General features: G+C 46.9%; 1 protein-coding gene across 2 annotated transcripts in view; it reads left to right on the forward strand.

Moving 5' to 3' along the window:
- ulk1b (unc-51 like autophagy activating kinase 1) overlaps window positions 1-18,501 on the forward strand; it is a 102,924-nt gene that overhangs the window by 31,794 nt on the left and 52,629 nt on the right. For both annotated transcript variants that reach the window (XM_072587686.1, XM_072587685.1), the window contains exons 8-14: window positions 2,670-2,771; window positions 7,060-7,118; window positions 11,043-11,125; window positions 12,128-12,178; window positions 13,329-13,417; window positions 14,885-15,056; window positions 17,673-17,733. In XM_072587686.1, the coding sequence (XP_072443787.1) occupies window positions 2,670-2,771; window positions 7,060-7,118; window positions 11,043-11,125; window positions 12,128-12,178; window positions 13,329-13,417; window positions 14,885-15,056; window positions 17,673-17,733 (617 nt within the window). The remainder of the gene's footprint in view (window positions 1-2,669; window positions 2,772-7,059; window positions 7,119-11,042; window positions 11,126-12,127; window positions 12,179-13,328; window positions 13,418-14,884; window positions 15,057-17,672; window positions 17,734-18,501) is intronic.

An 18,501-nucleotide genomic window follows, 5' to 3' on the forward strand; every position in this document is an offset into this window, starting at 1 on the left:
ATACCCACGCTCTGTTACAGAATAAAGGCATGAAGCAGTGGGAATACATTGTTGGGACACAGTTTGTGAAAAACAAACATCAACATTTCTGATGCAACTCTGTCATTACAGAAGCAATGAAAACTGTCCAGGAAGCAAACAGTTTAACCTTCTCCTCAAGTTATGAATCATGGAGCAATGTGTACTGGCTGATGTAATTCTCCTCAGATACTGTAACAGGTCATTATGATTCATTAGGAAAGCATCAGCTGACCTTGTTTACCAGTTTAACCACACAAACCAAAGATTAGACAACAACAACCATATGGGGGTGGTGGATCAGTGAGGTATTCTATACAAACGCAACAGGATCTGGACACTGTCCAGGCTTGGGCTGACCAGTAGCAAGTAGCATCCGCGCCACACAAATGCCAGGCAATGACCATCACCAATAAGAGATAATCTAACCACCACCCCGTGACCTCCAATGGTGTTACCATCATGGAGTTCCCCATTATCATTGACCAGAAACTCACCACCTAAACACAGCAGCTACAAGAGCAGGTTAGGGGCTAGGAATACTGTGGCAAGTAACTTACTTCCTGTCTCCCCAAAGCCCGTCCACCATCTACAAGGCACAAGTCAGGAGTGTGATGGAATACTCCCCACTCGCCTGGATGGGAGCAGCTCCAACATCACTCAAGAAGCTCGACACTATCCAGGACAAAGCAGCCTCTGCTTGATTGGCACCACATCCACCAACATCCACTCCCTCCACCACTGAGTCCCAGTAGCAGCAGTGTGTACTATCTACAAGATGCACTGCAGTAAATCACCAAAGATCCTTCCAAACCCACGACCACTTACATCTAGAAGGACAAGGGCAGCAGGTACATGGGAATACCATTGCCTGCAAGTTCCCCTCTGAGCCACTCACCATCCTGACTTGGAAATATACATCACTGTTCCTTTGCTGTTGCTCGGTCAATATCCTGGAATTCCGATCCTCAGCGCATTGTGGGTCTACCCACAGCACATGGACTGCAGCGGTTCAAGAACGCAGCTCACCCCCACCTCCTCAAGGGGCAACTAAGGACAGTAATAAATGCTGGGCCCAGCCAACATTGCCCTGATCCCACTAAAATGAATCTAAAAAACATCTGTGAGGGCCCTGCTCTCTCCCTCTCTCTTGCATTCATGTCTGTTAGCACTGGAATTTCCCTAGCAACTTTCCTGACCTCATCCCAAAGTGTTTTCATTCAAACTAAATAATTTACATTTTTTTGGTTGTAGCGCCTATTGTAGAAAATGCAGCAACCAATTTTCAGACAGAGAGACTCCACACTCCCATAATCATCAACAAGAGACATTTTGGATTTCCATTATCTGATTGTGCGTTGCCATTATTTACTCTAGACTAGCTCAGAGCTTAATTTAAAATGAAGCCCTCACACTCCTGATAGGTTCACCCTTGATATTTTCCAAATTGATCTGTTCAGAAATTATATGACACAGTTCTGGAGTAAGTGAGTCTTGAAGCCTTCTTTCCAGATGTAGGAACATTACCACTGCACTACAAGAGCTCTGCTATCCATCCACCTTGCACGATTAAACACGCTGAATCAATTTGATCCAGAATTGCCTTATGATTTGTCGTTACATTGCCATGGACTGCAGTAGTTCATGAAGATAGCTCATCACTACCCTCTTGATAGGTAACTAGGGGCGGGCAATAAATACTGGGCCCAGCCAGCGACACCTGTGTCCCAGGAATGAATCTTTGTCAAAACACAATCGTCTTTCACTTTCTACGTTCAAGAGAATACACTCATACATAACCCATTAATTTAACCTTTTTATAAGCCTGAATAACTTCCTGGTGGTGTTGTGCTTCATTTCACCCAGGACTCAGGCTGTAAATGCTGGGTGACAATTTGACTTGTCACAACTTACAGATTTTTGTTGGAGCAGGTTAGCATGATATAGAGTAAAGAGGATGGGCAAAGTTGAGATGAAAGACCATCAAACTGAATGTCAGAGTCGACTCAAAGGGGCTGAATGGCCTACTCTTTCTCCAATTGGTCGTTTCAGTACCATCTCTACAACAGGCTCCCATTTATCCTACTTTTCTTCAGTCCACCCCATTTCAATATCCAAGTCTGAGTGAATTCTCTGGAGAAATGGGGATATCTAGTGTGTTTTTGGTGAAGCTACAATTCTAACTTTCAAGAGATGGGGAGAGGTGGGAGGGAGGGGGTTGCTTTACGAGATTGAGCAGTTTAGAAGGAGTTTAGAAAAATGAGAGGAGATCTAATGGAGGTGTGTAACATGCTAAAGGAGATTGACAAAGTAGAGGTAGAGAGGATGTTCCCTCACGTGAGGAAATCTAGAATAAGAGGTCATGTTTTAGGATAAGGAGCAGCAGATTTAAGACAGAGGTGGGGAGAAATTACTTCTCCCAAAGGATCGTAAATCTGTGGAATTCATTACCCCAGAGTGCGAGTAAATTGAGGGAGGAGACAGACAGAGTTTTAATTAGCAATGTGTTGAAGGGTTATGGAGAACGGACTTAGATGAGGTTAGCCATGATTGTATTAAATGGTAGAGTAGGTTCGATGGGCTGAATGGCCTACTCCTTGCTCCTAGTTCTTATGTTCTTCATGTGCTTAACTCCTGTCTTTCATCACCAGGCCCCAGAAGTCATCATGTCCCAACATTACGATGCTAAGGCTGACCTGTGGAGTATTGGAACCATTGTATACCAGTGCCTGACTGGCAAAGCTCCCTTCCAGGTAAGCTACCCTCTTCACCACCACCACCACTACCACCATCATCACCACCACCACCACCACCTATGTGTTGTTGGACACATGGGGCTTCAGTTTGCCAACGTTCCTTGGTTGCCCAGGAGTGTCTAAAAATCGAATGTTAATCTAAGGGGCTTTGCTACAAGCAGAAGAACACAGGGAAAAAAGTAAAAGGCACATTAAAAAATACGTGCTTCTGACAAATAAGTTATTTGAATACTTTTTGCTTCAGAATTCTTTAAGATACTGTGGGGGGGTGGGGTTTAGTAAAGCTGTTTGTTGAACAATCAAAAATCATCCAGTCAGGTAATAAAGAGGCTGTTGACTTTCTGATTGGTTGAGAAGGTGAACATGGACAACCAATGGCAGGATTTGTGAGGTCATGGCAGTTGGAGATAGAAGGTCATGTGATGACATCTACAGGACTATGTTGGAACAAGATTTGGAAACACTGTGGCTGACACTTCAAGTTCAAACCCTCCAAAGAGGCTGAATGTATTCACCTGTGTTCTCCATTTCCAGGTGATCAAAGGTCTCCTGAGGCCGTATGATGGACTGCATAGATACAAGTACTTACCTTATGCAATCAGTGAGGGGTACATTTCTTCGACTTGGGGAAGAGGGGGGAGAAAATCTTGCATTTATGCAATCTTGAGATGTCCCAGAGTATTTTACAGTCAAGTGAAGTACTTTTTGACATGTGGTTTCTGCTGAGATGTGCAGAAAGCAGCTTCCAATTTGTTGTGATCTTATTTAGATGACTGGAGTTTCTTTTTGAATGACAGAGGAAGAAAGAGAACCTGTGAACTATCCCCGATCACTCAGTTTGATATTACCTGTCCTAATTCTACTGAATTCCCACTGAAACTATTGCTGTTACTGCTCATAATTCTAGCAATGTGAGAGGGAGGTGGCAGAGGGAATTTTCTTTTGCCAAGTTAATTGCTATGCAATTAGTTGCATGACTGTGTCACTGAGAGAAGAATGAATTGTTCTTGTTTAAAGTGAATGTGCTGAAACCTGTTTAGTTTCTCTCTGTGTGCAAAGAGAGCATTATGACTGGGTTTGGATGGTCCAGCCCTCTGACTTCCTGATATTCTGAGGGCGACAGACCAAAGCATGCTTCCTTCAGTTAAGGTTCCTGTAATTAATATTCATTTTATTCATTTAACAAAATACCATTGCATAAGACAGGGTGAGAATAATTTGAAGTGAAGAGTTGTCTTTGGTAGTTGACACCTGTGTTTGTTAGAGTATCTTAAAGCAGGAAGATAAGGAAGGGCCACGTTGGGGGAAAAAAAACCTCACACCCCCTAATCTTCAGAAAGATCATTGGTTCAAGTCCCCCCCAGAAACCTGTGCAGAAATTCTAGGGAATACCAAGGGAGTCAGGGCAAGATGGAGGCCCTGCTTTTCCTTTGGGGTGAATATTGTAAAGACCGTGTCTTTATTTTTCTGCATTTTCAATTGTGGACTGAAATGAGAAAAGAACTGCTTTAAAACCAAGAATTTCTGCATGATTTGAAACAAGAAACCTAACACTGATTATGAGCACTCTTTATACAGGTATTTATATGAGCAGTGGTTAAAGTGTAGTTTGCAGATGAACTGGAGTCAAGGGCTTGGATGCAGTTGGAGTTTGTACAATAGCTGATTGGGCTAGTGACCACTTATCGCTGATAACGGCCTTCTGCCTGCCAGCTTGGTGCTGTGAACAAGATCAGGAGAAGCAATTGCATTCCCTTAAGTTCAGGAGCTCTCTCTGTTCTCTGTAGCATAAGCCCTGAAGAAAATCCATTTGACCTTTAGTCAGCAGTTGTAAGGCGTGAATTCAAATGGATAAGTCTGAAAGCTTTTCAGAAGTGAAGTAGCCATTCTGTTCTTGTAAATTGGTGGAAGCATCCTGAGGGAGACAACTGAGATGTAGCATTAGAATCATTTCAGGAACCTCTGAACTGCTTCCCCAGTCTTTCCCTCCATCATAGCACCCATATTTTTACCCTGCCTGTCTGTCAGGCTGTGTGTGTTTGTAAGTGTCGTGAATGTAACGGGCTCAGCCAGGTGGACCTCTTAGAATAGGAGTTCCCTGATTGAGGCTGTTAATCTGGTCCAAGCAGGGAGCACTGGCTGACGGATATAAACAGGAGTGTTCCGGGTGTCCTTGGAGAAGGAGCACGTGGTGTCCACCAACACCCTGGAGTCGTTCAGGGAGAGGTGGGCGCTGCAGGGAGTGGAGTGCATCATTTCTCCCTCCAACTCTATTTTGATTTAGTCCCTACCCTCCCCTTCACTGTTTTGCTCACACAGCATTGCCCTTTGGTTTGAAGGGCAGTGCTTGTCACTGGCCACTTGGGTGTTTTTCCTATCTTCCTGGTGGTGGAAATTGAATAAAGATTTGTGCACTTTGTGTCTCTCACTGTGTCTCACACCTACACACACACACACACCATGGGTGCTGGGGAAAAAATAAGCACTACCGCACTTAGGCGGGAGTGTGGGGGTTTAAAAAAAATAAAAAGAAGAAGAAAAAAAAAGTGGAGTGTCCAACTCAATTTTGATTTAGTCCCTGCCCTCCTCTTTCACTGTTTGATCACACAGTATTGCCAAAAAAATAAAAAGGAGTGTCAGAGCTTCAGTTTACTCTGAGACCTGGCTCTGAGGGAGCTGGATCAGTGTCAAGGACTCTCCCTGTGTAAATAAAGGGGGACTCGGTGACGGGATGCCAGCCTCTGGGGAGTTATTTCAAGGGCAACATGAGTAAAGCACACTTCTGAAGAAATTCGCTCACAACAGTCTTCTTTGAGTTGGGGAGAGCATTTCTGGAGTCATGCCATTATTTGGGAAACTTGACTCATTCAATCCTGCTGTCGAACATTGGGCCCAGTGTGTGGAAACAATGCCTTAGTTTTTTCTGGGCAACCTACATTTTTCTGGGAATGTGCATTTCTCCTGACAGCATACGGACCCACAGCTGTTTTGGTTATTAGGAGCCTAACTTTCTCTGTGCCAAGATTTAACGGATTTAGTTAAGGAATATTATGACCCCCAAGCCTGCTCTAATTCTGAGATGCTGTCGATTTTACTCAGCAATTGGTGAACCAGGGGAATATATATCAGGATTTTTGACGAGGTTAAGACAACTGACAGAGGCATGTGACTTCGGTTTAACCATTAATAAGAAGTGGAGGCAGTGTCTGGTAGGTGGGATGAATAATGTAACCATGCAAAGCACCTACTAGCTGAAGCCCATCTGGACTTCAAATAGCGCCTACGACTGGTTTTGTCATTGGGAAACGCAGCAAGTGGAGCATATGGGTTTCAAGCTAAACTGATGGAAGTCGACACCCTCCCAGTCTGACCGAGCTTGGGGAACACCACTTGAGTGAAAGCAATTGCATCATCTCACTCAGGACATGTGCTGGACAGAGGGACTCTATGTCACCCACGGCAAAACCCCAAAACAAAGCCAAGCCTCTGCCAAACGGTTAATATTTTCTTCATGATTTAAGCTCTAGTGTCACCGTTCTATAATTGTCCGTTAATTCCTTCAGACTACTCGAAGTAAAGTTCCTGTTAGCAAATTGTCCTTTTCTCTTGTTCCTGATTCACTGATATCCTCTCACACCATTGGCCAGTGACCTGCTTGTGTCTCAGTAAAGCTGAACCTGAGGCAAACAAATGCCTCCTGATTTCTTTAAATAAATGATGTAATTAAATAAATTGAATTACTGTCCACTGATCATTCCTTGACTGTCTACCTATTGACCGTCCAATCACTGCCGACTCACTACCTACTGATCGTCCACTGACTGTCCACTCACTATCCACTCACCAACTCTCCGTCCACTGATCTCCCTCTACCTTTTACTCTAAACTCCTGGCCTGTCCAGCTTTTCCTCATAAAACAATCCACTTATTCAAGGTATTTTTCTGAACTGAATCCAATGCATTTCCATCCTTAAATAAAGAGACCAGTACTTCCCACAGTCCTCCAAATGTGATCACATTTAATACACTCCTAAAAACCTCCCTTTTGGTTACCTCACCTTCATAATCTCTTGCTTTGTGTCGGAGTTTGTTTTTGTTATTAATAATGCATTTGTGGTGTGCCTCAGAATGATTATAACTATGTTAAAGGTGCTATATAAATGCAGGCAATGTGTCTATCTGTGTGAATAGCAATGTAAGCTGTTGTTGTGCAGTTGAGGAACCCATGTGTTTACTGTCAGATAAAGTCGGAAGGGCTGAAAGTAACGGACATTTTCTATTCCAGGCCAGCAGTCCACAGAACCTGCGGCTACTTTACGAGAAAAACAAAACCCTTGTTCCAAAGTAAGCCACGTGTGTTTCTCGATGTCTCCACAAGCTTGTGTTTGCTATATTTACTAAGGCTTCTCCTCACAGATTGCTGAGAGTATTCAGACAGACAGCTTGGCACTGCACACGGCATTCCCAGAGGGAACAAGTGCCGTTTGGATGGGATGAGGTAACAGATTATACATGTGGAATATTTAGGCTGGAGTATGTATCCCAGGATCACTAGATCACTTTTTGATTTGTCAGGGTGTCTGAGGTATGTAAACAGCATGAGGAATATTCCAATCGTATATACACCCTGACACCCCTCCCTCTCTCACCTCTTCCAGCCCCTACACACACCTCCCTCTCTAACCTCCTCCAGCCCCTACACCCCTCCCTCTCTAACCTCCTCCAGCCCCTACACCCCTCCCTCTCTAACCTCCTCCAGCCCCTACACCCCCCCTCTCTAACCTCCTCCAGCCCCTACACACACTCCCTCTCTAACCTCCTCCAGCCCCTACACACCCCCTCTCTAACCTCCTCCAGCCCCTACACACACTCCCTCTCTAACCTCCTCCAGCCCCTACACCCCCCCTCTCTAACCTCCTCCAGCCCCTACACACACTCCCTCTCTAACCTCCTCCAGCCCCTACATACACCTCCCTCTCTAACCTCCTCCAGCCCCTATACACCTCCCTCTCTAACCTCCTCCAACCCCTACATACACCTCCCTCTCTAACCTCCTCCAGCCCCTATACACCTCCCTCTCTAACCTCCTCCAGCCCCTACATACACCTCCCTCTCTAACCTCCTCCAGCCCCTACACCCCTCCCTCTCTAACCTCCTCCAGCCCCTACATACACCTCCCTCTCTAACCTCCTCCAGCCCCTACACCCCTCCCTCTCGAACCCCCTCCAGCCCCTACACCCCTCCCTCTCTAACCTCCTCCAGCCCCTACACACCTCCCTCTCTAACCTCCTCCAGCCCCTACACCCCTCCCTCTCTAACCTCCTCCAGCCCCTACACCCCTCCCTCCCTAACCTCCTCCAGCCCCTACACCCCTCCCTCTCTAACCTCCTCCAGCCCCTACACCCCTCCCTCTCTAACCTCCTCCAGCCCCTACACCCCTCCCTCTCTAACCTCCTCCAGCCCCTACACCCCTCCCTCCCTAACCTCCTCCAGCCCCTACACCCCTCCCTCTCTAACCTCCTCCAGCCCCTACACCCCTCCCTCTCTAACCTTCTCCAGCCCCTACACACACCTCCCTCTCTAACCTCCTCCAGCTCCAGAGCGAGGAGGATTAGTTGGGGAGGAGGAGGTGGGGGCAGGGAGGAGGGGGTGAGGGTTGGGGAGGGTGGGGGGGTGAGGAGGATTGGTTGGGGAGGAGGGGGTGGGGGTGGGGAGGAGTGGTGAGGGGCCAAGGAGGATGTGGAGGGTATATGAGGTGGGGCAACGGGGAGGAGGGTGTGGAGAGAAGGGAGTGAAGAGGATGGGGTGAGAGGTGGGAAGGATAGGATGGGGAGGATGTGGTGGGAGGGTATATGGAGGAGGGGGTGAGGGGTTTGGGAAAGGTTTGACTATAGCCAGTTGATTTTGACTGGAACATTCAGAGCTCCTCACTGCCACTCGATCCTGGGAGGAGGTGGAGCTGGTATTGCTGCTCTCTGGCCTTTCACTGGACTCAAACTGAAGGGAAGCTCAGTGCGACTGGCTGCTGTAGCGAAAGTGCTTTCAGATAGCTCCTGCAGCTGTTCCGGAAGGCTTTCCAGTGTGTGTCTGTGACCTGGGGAAAAATAATCCTGATCTGAAACAAACCCAGACAGTACTGGAGAAACTCAGCAGGTCTGGACGTATTTGAGGCAAGAGAAACAGTTATTGTTCTGAGTCCTCTTCTGAAGAGGTGAGTCAGTCAGCACAGAGTTTGGAGCCGCTGACCTGCTGTGGTAGCCACAGTATTTAATGGCTGGTGCAGTTCAGTTTCTGGCCAGTGCTAACATGGAGGGTGTTGGTCTGCCTGTGCTGAAGACAGCTTCAAAAACTGGAAGTCATAAAGTTGTCTTAAAAGTGAATAAACCTGTGGGTCAGAATGGGTTGTGTACCTGACTGCCGAAGGGAGATATCAGGAACAGGGCTAACCACCTCCCCCTCCCAGAGGGTCACCTCCCACTTTCCCAGGTTGAAGTCCAGTTGCCACTACTCTGCCCAGTCCATTGATGTCCTCCTAGAGTTTAAAGCTGTACCCCTCACTGTTTACCATCCTGAGTGACCGAACCCTGGTAAGGTCTGAAGATGACAGGAATCTTGGTAGATTGTAGTTAAATAAGGTGGTTAAGAAGGCAAATAGGATAATTACCTTCATTAGCCAAGGCATAGAATCCCTACAATGTGGGTAGATGCCATTTGGCCCATCGAGTTCATACTAGCCCTCGAAAGAGGAGCATCCCACCCCCCCCCCCATCATATCTATCCTGAACACTATGGGGCAATTTCCTGTGGGCAATCCACCCAACTTTAGATTGTTAGAGGAAACCCGCACAGACACAGGGAGAATGTGCAAACTCCACACAGACAGCCACCAGAGGGTGGAATCGAACCTGGGTCCCTGGTGCAGTGAGATAGCAGTGCTAACCACTGAGCCACCACACTATCCTAGAGCAGGAAGTTATGCTGGAACTGTGTAAAATGCAAGTTAGGTCACAGTGGAAGTACAATGTGCAGTTCTGGTCACTATCCTCTAGGAAAGATATGATTTCATTGGAGAAGGTGCAGTGGAGGTTTACCAGGATACTGCCTGGGCTGGCGGGAAGGTCTGAGCTCTGGGGAGAGATTGGAGAGACTGGCATTGTTTTCCTCATAGTAGCAAAGTTGGAGAGGGGATTTAATAGAGATGTGTAAGGTAGGATTGATAGGGAGGGACACTTTTCCATTAGTAGAGGGGTCTATACCCAGGGGACAGAGATGTAAGACATGAGGTAGAAGGCTAAAGGAGATTTGAGAAGAATTTTTTCATCCAGAAGATGGTGGGAGTCTGGAAGTCTCTGCCTCAGGGTGGCTGTGTCAGAAGCTCTTGTAGGGCGGCACGGTGGCACAGTGGTTAGCACTGTTGCCTCACAGTGCCAGAGACCTGGGTTCAATTCCCGCCTCAGGCGACTGACTGTGTGGAGTTTGCACGTCCTCCCCGTGTCTGCGTGGGTTTCCTCTGGGTGCTCCGGTTTCCTCCCACAGTCCAAAGATGTGCAGATCAGGTGAATTGGCCATGCTAAAATTGCCTGTAGTGTTAGGTAAGGGGTATATGTAGGGGTATGGGTGGGTTGCGCTTCTGCGGGGCGGTGTGGACTTGTTGGGCCGAAGGGCCTGTTTCCACACTGTAAGTAATCTAATATAAGCCATATTTAGATAATCACTTGTTTTGTCCTTAGCCTCCAGGGTCATGGGTCATGGGCTGGAAAGTGAGATTAGTGTAGTCAGATCTTTATTCACCAACATGGATGTGATGGGCCAAATGTCCTCTTTCTGTGCTGAAAATGACTGTGAATGTGTAAAATATTTCAACTTGAAAGGGAATTCCAAAACTGGAGCTGACACATATAAGGCGGTCATTAATAAATCTAGGTGATGTCAGAATAAACTCCATTCTCTTAAAAAAAATGATGAGATTGTGGAACTTGCTACCAGGTGTGAGTAGTTGAAGTGAATCATAGAGATTCTCTTCAGCGTAAGCTGGATAAACAGATGAGGGAGGAAGGAATAAGAGGGAGAGAGTGAGATGATGTCAGTGTGAGAGGAAGGCCGTAGTTGCAGGTTCTGCATTGTTGTTTCTATGGAAGTGAAATGTACGTTGTTGTGCACCGTCCATTGGCGAATTATGAGATGTAAGACCATTCAGAGCAGAGTTCATGTGGAAGCCTGGGGCTTGAACTTGAATCTCATGTCATTTGTTTTCTCTCTTGCCAACAGCATTCCGAGAGAGACGTCCAGCCAGCTGCGTCACCTACTCCTGGGTCTCCTGCTCCGTAACCATAAGGACCGCATGGAATTCAGTAAGTGACCAGTTTTCCCTCTCACTGGATACAGCGTAGCGAATAGGAGCAGGAATCAACCATTCTCCCCCACCCCACAATCCAAACCTGGTCCCACATTGAGTCAAATCACCTTCAGCTGATCCTCCACTCAGCTCCACCTTCCTGCTTTATCCCTGTGTCCTTCAATTCTTTTAGTGTTCAAACACCCTTCAGTCTCTGAATACACTACATAAGGCAGATAGTACCTGAAAGGGTTAACAGAAATTGTCAGAGAAGCTCCACCCATCAGGATATACAGGAGTGTCTTTGGGAGAGCTAACCAGTTTGAAGTTCTATGTAGCTGACAGTAATGTGTCCAGATCAGCTTCTTGTTAAAACCACTGTAAGATATTCTTGTAGAGAAAATGTGAGAGAGGAACCATCACTCCACTTTCAATTGTTTGGAGCACAAAAGCGGTGTTCTGATTGTAGGATCCAGCCACTAAGGAGTTAACAGGACTGCTTCCTGATGAAGAGCTTTTGTCCAAAAATATTGATTTTCCTGCTCCTCGGATGCTGCCCGACCTGCTGTGCTTTTCCAGCACCACTCTAATCTTGACTCTAATCTCCAGCATCTGCAGTCCCCACTTCTGCCTATTAATGTGTCCATAGCAAGTCTACTCCCACATTCAATGGCTGATCTGATAACCCTCAACTCCACATTGCTGCCTGATCCCTACAACCCTCGATTCCCTTCCTGGTTAAAAATCCAACTCAGTGCTGAATGACCTCCTCCTGTTCTTGAGAAAGCAGTCCTGTTAACTCCTTAGTGGCTGGATCCTACAATCAGAACACCGCTTTTGTGCTCCAAACAATTGAAAGTGGAGTGATGGTTCCTCTCACACATTTTCTCTACAAGAATATCTTACATTGGTTTTAACAAGAAGCTGACCTAGGCTCATCTGGATGTTGACGGAACGTTTCCCCAGCACTTACCCAATGCAATTGACATCTTTTTCCTCATTGTATTTCTTTCCACAGGTGAATTTTTTCATCATCCGTTTTTAGATGCCAGTTCTTCCATGAAGAAATGTAAGTGGGGTAGCGGGTGATCTGTGTTGGCAGCTGACATATGTGCAGTGATCCGAGATGATGCTGTAGAGGCCATCTGCGATAGTTTGACCCTGCTGTCTGTATTTCAGCCTCACAATCCTCTCGTGTAGTTTAGCATCTCCCAATTGGCAGCCAGATACAGTGGCACCCCTGGGTGCTGCTGGAGGGAGTGAGGTGACAGGTGGGAGTACTTATCCTGAAACAGGAACCGGTTTCTGGCAAGTGGTGCTTTTGGAAGGAAAGGGTGAGGAAAACATTAACGAATATGTTTTGGTAGTGCCGTCCATGAGTTAAGGGTGTCTCAAAAACATTTCAGAGCCAAAGGTGTACTTTTGGAAAGTAGTCCCTGTGACAAACATGGGAAAATGCTGCAGCAAATTTGCACAAAGCAAGATCCCATAAACAGTGACCAGATAATCTATACTTGATAATCTTTAACGTGACTGTTTGTTGGGTTTTGGTTTAGAATTTGTTCCCGGGATATAGGCATTACTGGCCTGGCCTGCATTTTATTGCCCAGAGGCTGTGGGTCTGAAGACACATGGAGGCAAAATCTGGAACTAACTGTCAAATAATGGACCATTGTCGATTGTCAGAAAAATCCACCTGGGTCACTAATGCCCTTTAGGGAAGGAAACTGCCGTCTTTACCTGGTCTGACCTAATTGTGACTCCAGAAACACAGCAATGTGGTCAGCTCTTAGCTGCCGTCTGGGCAATTAGGGACGGGCAATAAGTGCTGGCCTAAACAGTGATGCCCTCATCTCATGACTGAGTAAATAAAGAAAAAAAAACCTGTAAGGATGGCAGATTTCCTTCCTTAAAGGACATTAGTGAGCCAGATGGGAACTCCCCCACCAACAATTTCATGGTTATCTTCATTTATTAAATTCACATTTAACCATCTGACACAGTGCGATTTGACCACGTGTGCCCAGAACATTAGCTGGGTGACTTGATTACTAGCCTAGTAATAAGCCCACTAGGCCATCAGCTCCCCGGTGTAGTGGTTGTGATGTTACAGTGCTACTTTATATGCTGAATGTGGTGAATGGAGCTGTGTAACTGCTTTGTGTAAGAGGACATTCGCGATGATGATGGTAACTCACGGCTTTGCTCTCTGCTGACAGCTGTCCCAGTGCCTATGCCAGTCTACGCCAGCTCAGCCTCCACCAGTTCCTGCAGCAGCTCCTCCACCTCCCACCTTGCTTCATCTCCAGTAAGTCCATGTGAATCCTCACTGCTCTCCAGTAAGTCCCAGCAGAGTGTGGGGGACTCGGGCGAGGTGGGGGAGGAGCAGGGTGCTGCACGGAAGAAGGGGCTGGGAATGATGGTGGAGGGGAATTTGGGAAAGAGCTGGTAGTGTGCCCACCTCTGGCACGTGGGCAAGAACCCGGGGCCATGGTCTCAAAGCTGGGGAGATGAGGAAGTGAGCTCAAAGGACAGGAATAAAAGTCTAGGCTGAAGGTGCACAGGTTTGGATCTCCACTTTTGAAGGAACTAAAAGCCTTGAATTGGAGATAGTACAGTAACGGCTTCTAAATGAGTTCCTGGGATGAGACGGGTGTTCTGTGACGAGGGGTTGAGGAAATGGGTCAGTGTTCCTTGGAGTTTAGAAGATGCACAGGTGATCTCCTTGAAACCTTCATGGGGCTAGACAGGATGGACACTGACACAATGCACTCTCCCGTCCCTCCCTGAGGGGTTTGGAGAATCTGGGACACAGGGTTGGGGGGGTGGGGCGGGGGGGGGGATGTGGGCTCAGGATTAGAGGGCAATCATTTGGGAGTGAAATGAGAAGAAATGAGTTCGCTCGGGAAGGTCAGGTATCTTTGGAACTCTGTCCCCAGAGGCTGTGGGTATTGCTCAATATGTTCAAAACTACGATAAACCGATTTTAGTCCCATGTGGATTTGAGGGGATATGGAGAGCAAGTGGGAAATTGGAGTTGAAGCCTAAGATCAGCCATGATAATACTGAATGGTGACACAATGGGCTGAATGGTCTTCTAATGCTCCTATTTCTGGTGGTCTTATGGCACCTTACCTTCCCTAAAAATCATTCGTGAACTTGTGGTCTTTATGATCCTTCAGTAACTTGGGTGGCACAGTGGCTCAGTGCAACCTCACAGCACCAGGGTTTGATTGCACCCTCAAATGATTGACTGTGGAGTTTGCACATTCTCCCTGTGACTGTGTGGGTTTCCTCCCACAATCCAAAGATGTGTAGGATAGGTTGATTAGCCATAGGAAATGCAGGGTCCCAGGGATTGGGTGGGATACTCTTCAGAGGGTTAGCACAGACTCAATGGACCAAATGGTCTCTTTCTGCACTGTAGGGATTCTGTGACCTTTGTAGGTACTTCTACAGAGACCCACAGTATATGAATGGAATTCACTTTCTTAAACTCTTAGCAAATCAACTCACATTATCTGGGTTAGTATTGCAGTAACCACTCTTATGTGTGTACCCATCACTGTGTCACAACACCCCCAATATCTCCAGGTGCTACTGTTGTGACTGCTCATCCTATTTCTCTTTTTCCTTCCCTCTCTCTTTGTGTTGATTTTGGTTGTTTTGGAGATTCACACTGACAGATGAACTCCACACCAAGGGTCGCTGAAGCAATGTTGCTGTGTTGATGCTGAAGATGTCCCTTTAACACTTTCCTCTCCTTTGTACCCAGTCACTAGCTGATGTGCACCAGCTCTCTGAGAAGGTTCTCACTCCCCCCACCCAGGAGAGCCCAGCCTTCCTGCAGGGCTCTAAGGATTCAGGCAGCGGCAGCAGCAAGAATTCCTCCTGTGACATTGATGACTTTGTGCTGGTACCTTACAACAGCCCCACGCAGTACTCTGGTAAGTCTGCTTTCTGCAGGACCCTCACATTATCACTCCCATCCCTGGATAACACCCTCAAAACCGCTCCCCACTGTTCCCAGAACCCTACCTAATTTCTTTTTAAGATACATACACTTCCCAATTTCCCTGACTTTCAGACCAAAGTTGATAGAAAGCACAAAGTAGGTTTCTAACTAAACAAGAATTATCGTTATTGTAAGTAGTTAGACCACAGCTACAAGCAAACAGATATAAAACAATGGCATGTCACACTATTAACCAAAATTCGAAAGTTCTTTTAAACTCCTCTTTACACACTCTCACACACACACACACACACACACACACACAATCACACACACAATCACACACACGCACACAATCACACACCCACAATCACACACACAATCATGCGTAATGACACATGGGCGTGCACACACAAATACAGGCACGTACACACACGCACTCACATAGAAATACATGTACACATACATATGTTGACAAACAAATGGGGAAAGTAGATTATTGGTCAAAGTAGATTAATCATAAAGTCCATCCAGTGGTCCCTTCCCAATTCTGATGTTGAGATTATCCGTCTGCAGCTAGCCAGGCGCATGGTGTTCGGTTGCTTCTTTCTGGAAGCATCCACTGGTGTGTGAAAAGTAAAGAGGGACTAATTCATTTGGAAAATGTCTCTGATTTATCAATTCAACAGTCGCAGCAACTGCTGCAGGAAAGGGAAGGGTTATTCTTCAAGTTTAAACTGAGATTTTCATTCCAGAGAATAGGCAGCTTCTGCTGGAGGCAACAACAGAACAAACCCTTTGTGCCTCTCCCTCTGTGTCTCTCTCTCTCTCTCTGTCTGTGTGTGTATGTCTCTCTCTCTATAACTTATTTCCTGTTCCAACTTACTCCAGCAGCTGAAAGCCAAGCAGTTTCGTTTGTAAATAACTCCTCAGCTCCTGATTGTTGGCACATTGCAGGAGCCCACAGTCACTAAATCAGAGTTGCACAATTGTAATCAAATTCCTTGCTGTGAAATTATTCAGCCACCCTGGTAAAATCCCTGTTTTTAAAACCAGTGTGTTCTCATTGCAGTTCACAGATTTAGGGACACATAGTGTCTTATTTGGTTAGCATGCTGCCTCACAGCACCAGGGACCTGGGTTCGATTCCACCCTCAGGTGACTGTCTGTGCGGAGTTTGCATATTCTCCCTGTGTCTAAATGGGTTTCTTCCCACAGTCCAAAGATGTACAGGTCAGATGGATTGGCCAAGCTGAACTGCCCTACTGTGGCAGGGATATGCAGGGTCAGGGGATGGGTCTGTGTGGGATGTTCTTTAGAGGGTCTGTGTGGACTCGATGGGCTGAATGGCCCACTTCTAAACTGTAGGGATTCGAACAGAGCTGAAAAGGCACAGTACTAACACTGAGTCGTCAGCGCTGGGATTCCCTCTCACACAACTCTCTGACTTTGCAGCAGTCAAAGACTACCTCAAGTTTGATGTCAGATTTGTTTGCTCATACAGCTGTGACACACCATTAAACCGTTTTCCGTTTAGCTTGTGGTATTAGTATTTATTGTACGTCCCTTATTTCTTTTGTGTTGTAGTATTCAAGGTCCCAAAAAATGCAAATTGTCCTTGTAATGTCTTTGATCCGAACTGATTGTCAAAATTGAGTGCACAGTTGGACGTGTGCACCTCACGTCTGCCCCCTTATCAAAGTGGGGCAAACGTGGGTTGGTTACCATCGTACAAAATCCTGAGTAGCCCAGCAGTGAATTGTGGCATACATCCATTATCTCCTTATGTTTTCAGAGTGATTAACATAGTGATTGGCTGTGAAGATGTCCAAACTTGTGTCCTTTGAAACTGGAAAGAACTAAATCCAGCAAAGCAGCAGTAAATATTGTGATACCAAGCTCAGACTTGTACCTGGGAGAGAGTTGAGAATCCTGGCCAGTCTGTGAAATTGCTGACATCGCCGGTTATTTGTTGCATAAGGTAATCAAGGGATCATCATAGAATCCCCACAGTGTGAAAGTAGGTCATTCAGTCCATCAAATCCACACTGACCCTCCAAAGAGCATCCTACCCAGACCCACCCAGACCCACCCCCAGCCCTATAAACCTGCATTTCCCATGGCTAATCCACCTAGCCTGCACATCCCTGAACAATTTAGCATGGCCAATCCACCTTAACCTGTGCGTCTTTGGATTGTGGGAGGAAACCTACACAGACACAGGGAGAATGTGTAAACTCCACACAGTTACTCAATGGTGAATTGAACCTGGGTCCCTGGCGCTGCGAGGCAGGAGTGCTAACCACTGAGCAGACATGACCTAAAAAATTGAGCTGGGCGCTGCTCCCAGTGAGGGTGGGTTTGCAGACAATGAGGAAGATTTGGAAAGGATGGGCTGAAAGGCCTTTTCTGTGGTGCATCACTCTGTGAACTTGTGGGGCAGTAAAGTTGCAGTTCCTGGGGATAAAACAGGGAGGTGACACCGACATGTACTCAATGGACCAAATGGCCTCCTGCTGTGTTGCAAATGATTCTGAATCACCCGTGAGTGTTTTGTCAATTGTGTTTTTGAAAGGAGAGTGTGTTTATTTGTTGTGTTGCTTTTCAGGTGAGCTGCTGAGTGACACAATGGCAGGAAGGACACTGATTGACAGCTTGAATTACAGCAGGTAATGTTTGTTGGTCTCTGTCAAACGCAGTGGGAAACTGGACACAAATTCCCCAGTCTCTTTGACAAGAGCCAGTTCTGTATCGATCATTGTTACAGATGTCACCCTGAGATCAGCTCAATACTGATCTGTCTGCTTTCAACTGGCTCTCCTTCTCTTCGAGACCAGGCAGAACTCCCTAAACGTGATCGGAAAATGATCGGGGCAGGAGTGAATATCCAGCCCCGCTACCCATCATCATCCCCATGTTCCTTAATCTCCTTTGTATCCAAAAATCCCAAAGATTTACCATCGTGCTCACTGACTGAACATCACAGCTCTCTGAGATACACAGCAAATCAAAACATTGACACTTCAAAACAGCACTGAGGGAGCGCCGCACTGTCGGAGGGTCAGTACTGAGGGAGCGCCGCACTGTCGGAGGGTCAGTGCTGAGGGAGTGCTGCACTGTCAGAGGGTCAGTGCTGAGGGGGTGCCACACTGTCGGAGGGTCAGTGCTGAGGGAGTGCCATACTGTCAGAGGGTCAGTGCTGAGGGAGTGCCACACTGTTGGAAGGTCAGTGCTGAGGGACTGCCACACTGTTGGAAGATCAGTACTGAGGGAGCACTGCACTGTCAGAGGGTCAGTGCTGAGGGAGTGCCGCACTGTTGGAGGGTCAGTGCTGAGGGAGCGCTGCACTGTCAAAGGGTCAGTGCTGAGGGAATGCCGCACTGTCGGAGGGTCAGTGCTGAGGGAGTGCTGCACTGTCAGAGGGTCAGTGCTGAGGG

The sequence above is a fragment of the Chiloscyllium punctatum genome, chromosome 17 (assembly GCF_047496795.1).
Source record: "Chiloscyllium punctatum isolate Juve2018m chromosome 17, sChiPun1.3, whole genome shotgun sequence".
Taxonomy (NCBI): domain Eukaryota; kingdom Metazoa; phylum Chordata; class Chondrichthyes; order Orectolobiformes; family Hemiscylliidae; genus Chiloscyllium; species Chiloscyllium punctatum.